This window comes from Trichomycterus rosablanca, chromosome 4 (genome assembly GCF_030014385.1).
Source record: "Trichomycterus rosablanca isolate fTriRos1 chromosome 4, fTriRos1.hap1, whole genome shotgun sequence".
NCBI classification, from domain to species: domain Eukaryota; kingdom Metazoa; phylum Chordata; class Actinopteri; order Siluriformes; family Trichomycteridae; genus Trichomycterus; species Trichomycterus rosablanca.
In genome coordinates, this window is record NC_085991.1 from 52380686 (window position 1) to 52392556 (window position 11871).

Genomic DNA, 11871 nt, shown 5'->3' on the forward strand with positions numbered 1-11871 from the left:
TTGTAAGACTTACCGTGCTTTATTATTAATAATTCATAGATTTTATTCACACACCAAACAACCGACAAGAAATTTGACATATAAAATATAAAAATTATTACATTTATAACGAGGTCTGTGGTAGCTGGTGAACGTGCCCCGGGTTCCCAGCGAAGCAGACATTACAGAGCTCAGAAAACAAAGGCCTCTTATACCAGGCCTCCCAATTAGTGCTGATCACCCGCAGCTGTGGGGCTGACTATTTAAGCCAGCTCCACACAGCAGCGGGTGTCGCACCTTTGTTTGTTTTCGGTCCGTGGTGGCAGCTCGTCCACACGTTCGTAGCCTTAGCTGGTAGCCCTGGTGGCGTATGCCATTCGGGTAAGTAAAACCGCAAGGTTTGAGGTAATTGGTATGTTCTTTTGGTCTCTTAGATATAGTGTGGTGCGACGCCGCGCAGTCCTCGTACTGCAGTTCATTTTGCGCTAGCATTAGCATTAGCGGTTTTCACTCAGCGCAGTTTTAGCGCTGATGGTAATTTTGGCACCAGTGCCTTTAGTTAATTTGAACATTGGATTCTCCAACCGCTGGGTGGCGACTCCGTTGAGCAAGCGGTTGTAGTGCCAGATATCCCCGGTTCGAATCCGCAGTCTATCTTTGCCTATTTGTTTCTTTCTTGTTTCAGATCGGTGTGTGTCAGCTCCGCGACCCAGAGCGCGCCGACCGTTCACTGCTATAGCTAATCGCGGTGGTGGGTCTAGCGCTCCTCGGAGTTCCCCTCCTCTCCCCTCGCTCCTAAACGTTTTAGGGGTTCTCGCGCTCCCGTTTCCCAGCACCGCTTCAGCGCGGTGGTAACGCTCCCGGCTGTCACGCGGCTGATCGGGGTTCGCGTCCCGCTCTCTTCATTCGGTTTTCTTTTGACTATTTTTCATTTAGTTGCGTCAGCAGCTCCGTCGGAGTTTCCGATCGGGTTTTTGTGTTCTGTTTTTTGTTAGCTGTTTATCTTTCTGTTATCCTTAATAAATAAATAAAATATTTTGTTATTATTTTACTTCTGCATTTGCGTCCTTTCTTCCCACGTGACAACATTCAATTATTACAGTTAAGAAACACTAAATTACGGATATTTTAAAATATATTTTTACACCATATACACTGTATCTTTAATCTTAATTCCAGTTCTTTATTATCAGAGAGTGTTAAATTATAAATTTTTTATTAATTTATAAAATTTTGTAGAAAATAAATCTCAATCAGATTGTTTAACAGGTTTGATGATCAGTGGTGCTGAATTTTTACCTTCATTATTAAGAAAGGGACTGAAGTACGGATAGAGTTTCTCAGTAAAAGACTGACCAATGTAAAAGTGGATATGAGAGCTGGCATCTACATCATAGAAGGAGACCAAACCCTCCTCATAATCCACAAACACCCCCACCTTCTGAGGAGCCTGTTTCAGTGTGAGGACAACAGGGGAAGCCTGTTCACCAACCTCATATTCAGTTTTATTCCTTAACCACATACACCAGTATCCATTCTCAGGAGTGAGTTTAATCTTCCCCTTCCTGTTAATGGACTCTTTGGCCACTCCTAAATCCCAGTCTGTCTTTCCGCTGACCTGCACCTCATAGTAAAATCTTCCTGAAGAGAATCCCTGCTTTCCCAGCACACAGACACAATAATCAAACCTCTCTGGATTATCAGGGAGATTCTGTCGTTTCTTTCCATGCTTCACTTGTTTTCCATCATCAGACAGGATGAGGTAATGATGAGCTGTATCAGGATCCAGAGTCACGTCCACTGAGAAAAAGAAACACAATTTAAACCCATTTGAACAGAGAACAGTGAATAATGGTGAATGTGTTTAGATTTAGTCATGTGATCAATGAGTGTTCACATACCTGCATGTTGTTGAATTCTCTTCAGTTCTGTTTAGAAAAAGAATAATGAACAATATAATTCTTTTACATTTTACAAAGCATCTAAGACACCAGACATCAATAATACATTTCTAGTATCAGGATATTGTTCAGTTCCTCTGTTTAACCTCATCACAAATTCTTGCAGATCAAGTAGTTCCCAGTACTTACCGATCTCAACAATCTTCTCCATTTCCATGTTGAGAGATTCCTGAAGCTGAGACAAAGTTCTCCTCAGAGTCTCCACATTCAGATGAGGGTTAATCTTGGTATCAGTCAAGTTCTTGGTGGGTGGAGGACTGCACATGGACGGGTAAATCTACAGTACAGCAGGACAGAGGAGGATCAGAATGATCAGAGATTTAACTGTACTAATATGTGGAGAGTTCTATAAACGTGGAGGCATTTACATTTACATTTTCAGCATTTAGCAGACGCTTTTATCCAAAGCGACTTACACAATGAGCAATTGAGGGTTAAGGGCCTTGCTCAGGGACCCAACAGTGGCAACTTGGTGGTGGCGGGGCTTGAACCGGCAACCTTCTGTTTACTAGTCCAGTACCTTAACCACTGAGCTATCACTGGCCCCTGGAGGCAGAAATGTGCACTCAAGTTGGTGCCTCGAGTTGCATACAATGCATACACTTAGACTTCAGACTTGACTTACTCGAACTTGCGCACATCATACATACAATGCAATTTTGCTTATTTAAATATTTACTTCAAAAAGATAATACAGTCCGATCTCATCTGAGCCGATTCTATCAGCACATTATAAATTTATTATTTATAAACATTATAAATTCGTGATTCACTTTCGTAAATCGTAAGTGGTTCTTGCTTTTCATAAGAGCAGAAAACGTTACTTCACAGAGCCAAGCAGAGGCAAAAGTGCATCAATCACTAAGTTTGCTAGTTCAGGATCATCTGCTCTGACTGACAGAAAACTTTTAGCTCCACAGGCAGAATGAGTGTGGTAACAGCCAGTTTAATCAAGCCTGAGCTTTTTAGGTAAGCAGAATCACACAGAGTCACACAGAATGTTCTGTAGTATCTGGTGTTTATTTAAAACCGCAACATTCATTGATTACAGTAAACACGGAGAGATAACTGTGAATAGAAACTTATGATTCGCTTCAAATGAATCAACTCATGACTTACTTGTGTTACTTGTCATACTATACTATACACTTCTCTTGTAGATACACACGTCCTATAACAGCAGTCATTGTTTTTGTCATTTATATTCACTGATCGGCACTATTTTTAAGGGTTTTTTTCAGACTAAAGTGGATAACATTAAATGTGCACGTGTGTGTGGTCAGCAAGACTAATCAAATATGTCTCCTGTGTGTGAAAAATGAATTGCTTTAGTTTTAGAAGTAAAAAAATCTCGAGCCACTATGCTTTTTTAGTGTCTGAATGCAGCTACTTTTCAGAGCCAGAGCCACAGATGTGAATGTTGCAATCAGCAGCCATTTTAGGAGACTGTTGTGCTTATTTTGTTCTCTGTGAGTGATGCATAGCCTAATGGTGTGTATTTATGTTTTGGTTTACGGTGGGCTTGAGCTTCAATTATCTTCACTAACAAACAGGTAGGTTTTTTACATAGAATGATTTTATAAGCATATCTTGCCCTTTCTGGCAGCTGCTAATGGGTGTTTTTTTATAGGATCCTGTAAGTTGCTGAGCAGCCAATCACCGTTTTTTTCTCCTCAACAGTTTTTTTTTTTTTTTACTTTATTTGTTATTGTTCATAATATATTTTTTTTAAATAGAGGATTTAAATCAATGTTTATAACTGCTTAATAATGCCTATGAGCAGCAAATGTTAAAGACCAGAGTGGTGGGTTCTGTATTACTAAAGTGTACAACATAAAGTGTCTTATGAAGATGTAGCGACACCACAAGCTGCCCGTCTCTGGACTGAATTAATGAAACACCATTATGTCAAAAGATCCCTAATTAAAACATCTACAAGATTTATCCACAGGATGACAAGCCTGCTGGTTACAAAGCAACAGGATCATTTTATTGAAGGAAAGGACTGTTTTTTTAAGAGAGAACCACCTTGTTTAGCATTAAAACTTTAATTTATATTTTATCCACTGACCTCTCTGGTAAAGTTTTCACTACTTCTGAGGAACAGATGGACCCTGACCTTTAGAAAGTGGAGATGATCCTCAATGTTGGAGATCTGTTCCAGCTCAGTGTTTCTCCTCTTTAGTTCAGTGATTTCCTGCTCCAGATCTTTAATGAACTCTTCAGCCTGACGCTCTGCTGCTCTCTGCTTCTCTTCCATCACTTTAATAAGCTCAGCCTGGTTTCTCTCAATGCAGCTCATCAGAGATCTGAACACCTTCATACTGTCGGCTTTGTCCTTCTCTGTGTTTTTCTAAAAGGAGAGAAATTAAATTATATATTTTTATTTAAGTTAAAAATTTTACTCAACATTATAGACTAAATTATGACTCACTTTATTGAGTTCTACAGAGGTTTTGATTTCATCGATCTTCTTCAGTCGTTCCTGAATCATCTGCTGAACTTCTGCTTGAGTCTCACCAAGCTGGTTCTATCACAGAAAGAGAAAATAAAACACCCAAATGGGAAAAATACAATAAGAAATAATAATAATAATTAATATTTTAATATGTAAATAATGCCTGTGAAATTACAAAAAAGATCACTAGTATTCAACCAGCTTGTAGTTTGTGGTAGACCTGTTTCTTGATGGTTCTTGTAATACATCTGAATGCATAAGTTTCTCTCAGCATAAGGGGAGAGATGATTTGGGGACCTAAATTTGCATTAAATGGCTTCAAGTGGCAGACTTACAAGACTGAGCCTACTAAACCTGTCAATTGTAATGCTGGTGGCCCAGTCTAATGGGTGCGGTCAACTTAGCCTTATAGATATGGGCACAGAGTAGTCACCAGCTGCAGCCAATCATAATCACCAAAGACAGTATAAAACCAAGTTGCTGTGTGTTTAATCATGACCCAGCTGAAACTGCACAATAAACTTTTAAAGAATTGAATTTAAGGAAAATGTTGTTTGAACAAAGACATTTGTTCAAACAACAAAAAACAAACAATTGCAGAAATAAAAAATGACCTACTTACTTTTGGTGTACTATGTACAATTACCATTCAAACTTCAATCTATCTATAATCAGAATCGGCCAGTAATGATTTAATCATCTAGTTCAATGATGCTTTAAAACAGCAGCTGTTTCCACTCACTGTGTCACAATGCTCCTCACCTTCTTCACTCCACTCTCCTCCTCTATAGGAACAGTTCTGTGGTTCTTGTGGTCCCGCTCCATGCAGAACTGACATACACACATCTGGTCATCTCTACAGAACATCTCCAGAGGTTTCTCATGTTTCTGGCAGTTGTAATCCTCCAGGTTCTGCACAGGATCGATCAGTTTGTGCTTCTTCAGTTTAGCTGTAGTTTTATGAAGCATCAGATGAGTGTTACAGTAAGAAACTCCACAATCCAGACAGGACTTTACAGCCTCCAGCTTCTCCTCAGTGCAGTAATCACACAGCACATTTGTAGGTTTGGAGGGAAGTTGTTCTGCAGCGCTAATGGATTTCACCTGAACTGATTTCTTAAACTCAGCAGCCAGACCAGAGATGAAAGTATTTACATTAAGTTCAGGTCTTTTAGGGAATTCCTTTTGACAAACTGGAGACTGGCAGATTAAACTAGTGTCCCAGTATTTTTTGAGACAGATCATGCAGAAGTTGTGTCCACATGGAGTAGAGACTGGGTCAGTGAACACATCCAGACAGATGGAGCACTGGAGCTGATTTTCAGACAAGAAACTACTGGAGAAAGCCATAACTGAAGAGAGAGACAAGAAGAATAATTATTTCAGACAATATTTTAGAGGTCCTTAAAATATTTGGCCAGTGACCACATGTTAAGGGCTCAAACTTTCTGCTAAACTACCAATACCACACTCAGCACCATGTGGGCTTTTTTATTTTAGTGCATTATTGTAAAGAAGGGCAAATTCAGCAGAATGCTAGCTAAATTATTTTCTTTTTTTTGGTATTAATATTTTTTACAAATGTATTTCATTACTGTTATTAACATATCATATTCATACTCACATGACAAACTCACATGAAAAAGAAAAAGAGTACACAGGGGTTCTTCAACACATTTAATTATAGCAAGGGTTTTACAAAAGGAACTTTTCATTCGTCATGACAAAACCCAGCCAAACCTCACAAACACGACCAGCAGCATCAGCCACAAGTGGACACGTATCGTTATCCTGATGCACTTTACATAGCTGAATTTATCATGAACAAGATAAAAGTTCCAAATTATGTCATCAAAAATGTAAATAATTATTATCAAATGTCATAAGTTATATTTTTTTACTTAGACCTTTTTGTTAGCAATTCCTAAAAATCTCAGGTGACTCCATGTAAAGTCTTGATCCCCAGTTTTAGAACAACTCTGTCGTGTCCTGTGGGACATGCAGGAGGAGGAAAAATACATTTGCATAATCAGCAAAGTTTTAAATGAGCAAATGCAGAAAACATTGACATGGTTTACAGCATAGGTCACATTATGTCACCCAGGACAACAGCAAACCAAGAATATTATTACACAAACTAATCAAGAGAACAATATAAAAAACAGGTGTATACAATAATTAGGAACCAATCACAAACGGGAGATGGAGACAAAATAAAACACGTGTAACGTTTTTTTTTTTTTTTTGCATTTTCTCCCCCTTTTTCTCCCCCTTTAGTGCGTCCAATTGTCCAATTTGCATCGTGCATCCTCTCTGCCCATGCCGAACCCTGGCCTGACCGAGGAGATCGAAGCTAACCCACATATGAGCAGCAAGCCGGATGCATTTTTGCCACCCACACACTGACAAGTGTTGTGCCACCTAGCACTGCATGTGGAGAGACACACCCTAAGAGCACTCCTTCCTCATCTCTGTGTGGGTGCCTCTAATCAGCCAGCAGAGGTCGTAATTGCACCCTTCTGACAGAGAGAGCCACATCCGGCTCTTTGTCCCGCCCCCCGACTGAACAACAGGCCAATTGTTGTTCATATAGCCGCTCAGCCTCAAGCAGGGCCGGAGTGGGCCCCTTTTTCAGCTCGGGAGTTTCATGCCCAAACCCGGCCCACTTTTTCCATGGAGGAGGAATTTGAATAAATGAAACAGCTGCTAGCTCTTACAATGCCTTTTTATTGGGTATAAGTTCAGGTATACAGGTGCTGGTCATAAAATTAGAATATCATGAAAAAGTTGATTTATTTCAGTAATTCCATTAAAAAAGTGAAACTTGTATATTATATTCATTACACACAGACTGATATATTTCAAATGTTTATTTCTTTTAATGTTGATGATTATAACTGACAACTAATGAAAACCCCAAATTCAGTATCTCAGAAAATTAGAATATTGTGACAAGGTACAATATTGAAGACACCTGGTGCCACACTCTAATCAGCTAATTAACTTAAAACACCTGCAAAGGCCTTTAAATGGTCTCTCAGTCTAGTTCTGTAGGCTACACAATTATGGGCAAGACTGCTGACTTGACAGTTGTCCAAAAGACGACCATTGACACCTTGCACAAGGAGGGCAAGACACAAAAGGTCATTGCTAAAGAGGCTGGCTGTTCACAGAGCTCTGTGTCCAAGCACATTAATAGAGAGGCGAAGGGAAGGAAAAGATGTGGTAGAAAAAAGTGTACAAGCAATAGGGATAACCACACCCTGGAGAGGATTGTGAAACAAAACCCATTCAAAAATGTGGGGGAGATTCACAAAGAGTTGACTGCAGCTGGAGTCAGTGCTTCAAGAACCACCACGCACAGACGTATGCAAGACATGGGTTTCAGCTGTCGCATTCCTTGTGTCAAGCCACTCTTGAACAAGAGACAGCGTCAGAAGCGCCTTGCCTGAGCTAAAGACAAAAAGGACTGCTGAGTGGTCCAAAGTTATGTTCTCTGATGAAAGTAAATTTTGCATTACCTTTGGAAATCAAGGTCCCAGAGTCTGGAGGAAGAGAGGAGAGGCACAGATTCCACGTTGCTTGAGGTCCAGTGTAAAGTTTCCACAGTCAGTGATGGTTTGGAGTGCCATGTCATCTGCTGGTGTTGGTCCACTGTGTTTTCTGAGGTCCGAGGTCAACGCCGCCGTCTACCAGGAAGTTTTAGAGCACTTCATGCTTCCTGCTGCTGACCAACTTTATAGAAATGCAGATTTCATTTTCCAACAGGACTTGGCACCTGCACACAGTGCCAAAGCTACCAGTACCTGGTTTAAGGACCATGGTATCCCTGTTCTTAATTGGCCAGCAAACTTGCCTGACCTTAACCCCATAGAAAATCTATGGGGTATTGTGAAGAGGAAGATGTGATACGCCAGACCCAACAATTCAGAGGAGCTGAAGGCCACTATCAGAGCAACCTGGGCTCTCATAACACCTGAGCAGTGCCACAGACTGGTGTACTCCATGCCACGCGGCATTGCTGCAGTAATCCAGGCAAAAGGAGCCCCAACTAAGTATTGAGTTCTGTACATGCTCATACTTTTCATCTTCATACTTTTCAGTTGGCCAACATTTCTAAAAATCCTTTTTTTGTATTGGTCTTAAGTAATATTCTAATTTTCTGAGATACTGAATTTGGGGTTTTCATTAGTTGTCAGTTATAATCATCAACATTAAAAGAAATAAACATTTGAAATATATCAGTCTGTGTGTAATGAATGAATATAATATACAAGTTTCACTTTTTGAATGGAATTACTGAAATAAATCAACTTTTTTATCATATTTTAATTTTATGACCAGCACCTGTATGTTGGTTAGTTAACAGAAAACACTTCACTTAAACATGTTTATTTCAAATTTAAATCAAATAAAGATTTAAAAGGTAAAAAAAATTTGATAAAGATGAAAACGTATTTACATTTGTACAGGAGCAATAAGTTGAAATAAAAATAATTTGAAATTAAAATTGCATTTGTCTTCCCAACAGAGAGGTGATCTATTGTTAGGTTTACACTAAACTCTTAAGTAGCTTCACTACACACATATTTAGTAGGCTACCTACAGCATCAAAAGCCTCCTAAGCAGTGCACTGGTTTCTGCAACTTTATTAATAACGGTGTTATTGTCTATAGACATGAGACATGGCTTATCTGCTGCTCTGAGGCTAAAAAAAACATTTCATTAAGGGTCAGCCTATTTTGCTGAATAACATAACATGCTTGAAGTTGTTTTTTTTGTTTTTTTTTAACAATTTAGCTTATATTATGACGGTGTAAAATTGATAGTGATTTAGGCTATTTGTCTCCATTTGTTAAAATAAATTAAGCTATCGTGCTGACATCTTTCTGAATGTCTGAACAATATAACATATATCATGTATATTGTCTACGTTATATTTTACATTACAAATAACAATCTTAGTTTAAATAACTCTGTTAGACTATCCTCTACCTGTCCCTTCAGTAGTCATGGCCTCCTCGGGATCATCAGTACAGTAGCGTCGGAACAAAAACATTACAATAATGAGTTAGGCTATTTAATATATTACACTTCAAATTATGTTTATTATTTTCAGCTTGAAACTGGATATTTGTGATTAATGATGTGTACTGGGTTCTACAAAATAAACTACGCTAAGTTGACATTGCAAATGTTGCGCAATAGCCTTACAGTGACAATACAAAATTATTTCCATATCTCTCTTTACCGGCTGCAACTGGGGTCCAGAAAAGACGCCTCGTGGGCCCAACTAACTTAAACATTTGGGAGGAAAGAATTCCCTCAGATGGTAGAACCCATCTAATCTACTGCGATGTAGGGGCTGCGCTGTCAGATGAATGGAGAATGAATGCAAGAAGAAGATTAGATAAGTGTCAAAATTATTTTTCCCATCCAACCGGCCCAAACTCGAGACTGACATGAGCCGGCCCATCGGGAATCGTCCCGAATCTCCCGATTAGCCACTCCGGGCTTGGCCTCAAGCCAGTAAGGCAGAGCTGAGATTCGATACAATGTATTCTCTTTTACCACTGCGCCACCTGAGCTGCCTTCATAATAATATTTAATAATAAAATAAAAACCATAAAAAATTTATTTAGTTGTAATTACTGCATAACAAAGTCGGTCACATTTATCTGACTGATCAGATCAATAATCCACTTGTTTAATGTAGGTTTAAAAAAAAAAAACTTTTGTTTGTAATGAAAATATTCTCATATCTGATTACACACATGCTACATGTTCAAGAGTTTTAACAAAATAAAAGACCAAACATAAACCAAATATAAACAATAAGTGATGGTGGTAAATGACCGTGGTAAAGTACATTTTAGTTTATTTTTAGACATCACCCTGACATTTCGTATACGGTCAATAAACATCCAAAAATAAATAACACGGCTGTAACCTCGTCTGCAGTAAACATAAAACAAACTACAAATAAAACATCTCAAAAAGTTTCTGTTTTTTTTTAGTTAACGAAATTTAACAAATGTTGATCTGAGTTTTAAGAAGGGAGCGTCTAAAATATGCATAAACAGCACAACTGATTAAGTGCATTACAGGTAGTTAGTTACCCAATGGTTATTTTAAGAACTAACATTACCACGGTGTAGAAATGGTGTAAAACAGGAAGCTCTCTCACCACAAACACTTTCAGTAATAAAGCTGAATAAATTTCCTCTCCGAGCTGCTTTATTTCAAGGTGGACTTTGCACTTCGTCGAAAATAGACTTCATCTGCGCCAACAGTTCTGTGTTCAACTTTCGTTTCACCAGGGTGAAGGCACGATGGTTTTGGTCACCAGGTGGCGCCTTCACCATGTGAAATTACAGCATGGACCACAATGCACCTTCTGATATGACCAAAACAAAACACCCATCATTCAAACTTTGTGGAAATAAATGGTTTTAACTTCTTTAAATGTGCTCACAGATGTAAGCAGCTTTTAAATACAGTCTCCTCCATGATTACTGGCATCCCTAGTACAGAAGAACCACTTTTGGTTCATTAATTAATTAATCTCACTGAAAAAAATCAAACTTTTAACTGGAGTAAATTTATTCTCAATAAATTCTCAAAAAATGTTCTCAATAAATAATATTATAAATATGAATAATAATAATAATATAAATATAAAATAATATGAATATAAATAATTTTTAACAAAACCTCATGTGCCACAATTATTGACACCTCTGCATTTAATATAACCTCTCTTTGCCAATAAAAAGCATTTAGTTTACTCCTATAGTTCATATTACTAAAAAATTAAGTATATCAGAGTGTCTGGACCAATCCAATTCCTGTTTCACTGGGGTATATACACTAGGTGACATAGCGGTCAAGTTCTCTTAGTTATTCTTCAATATTGGAAAAAAGAGAACATGGAATTCAAATGAGAGAAAAGTAATAATAACACTCAGATTTACAATTAAAGCCTGGACGAGGACCCATGGTTTTTTGACCGCCCTCACACACACTGTGTGGAGGATGATAAGACAGGCAAAAGAATCACTCAGGATCACTGTTGGAGAGTTACAGAAAGAGGTAGTATCTTGGGGTCACCAAGTCTCCAAAACTACCACCAGATACCACCTCCATGCTAACATATTATTTGGAAAGCTTACAAGGAAAAAAAAAAACTTTAAAACACTCAAGGTGTTTTTGTTAATAAAAAAAAAACCTAATGCTCATTGGTAAGTGAAGGGTCTGTGATGTTGTGTGACCATGAAATACAAGAGCATCAAAATCTGGATGCTTCTGTCGAGACATAATGATCCAAAACATGAAGACGTGAGAGAGTGATGTCCTGTGGTAGACTGGAACTTCAGACCAGGCAGGAGGACAGTGTTTTATAGAGGGCAGCACACACTTGTACCAGACTACCCCCTGATAATGCAATCCAAGTCAAAATCTTGTCAATCCATC

The 11871-nt window shown here is 38.5% G+C and overlaps 1 protein-coding gene across 3 annotated transcripts; it reads right to left on the reverse strand.

Annotated features, from left to right (window-relative positions):
• LOC134312508 (nuclear factor 7, brain-like) lies at positions 1-10657 on the reverse strand. 3 transcript variants are annotated; one of them, XM_062994500.1, is made up of 8 exons: positions 10586-10657; positions 6306-6387; positions 5161-5750; positions 4375-4470; positions 4060-4293; positions 2070-2217; positions 1881-1907; positions 1-1779 (listed from the first exon to the last, which is right to left on the reverse strand). In XM_062994500.1, exons 3-8 carry the CDS (start codon positions 5746-5748, stop codon positions 1229-1231), a joined length of 1644 nt encoding a protein of 547 aa, XP_062850570.1. In that variant the 5' UTR covers positions 5749-5750; positions 6306-6387; positions 10586-10657; the 3' UTR covers positions 1-1228. The 3 variants fall into 3 exon arrangements, with proteins under 3 accessions (XP_062850570.1, XP_062850568.1, XP_062850569.1); XM_062994498.1 differs by having other exon boundaries at positions 5161-6387; XM_062994499.1 differs by lacking the exon at positions 10586-10657 and adding an exon at positions 10547-10561 and having other exon boundaries at positions 5161-6387.
• Positions 10658-11871: the final 1214 nt, after the last annotated feature.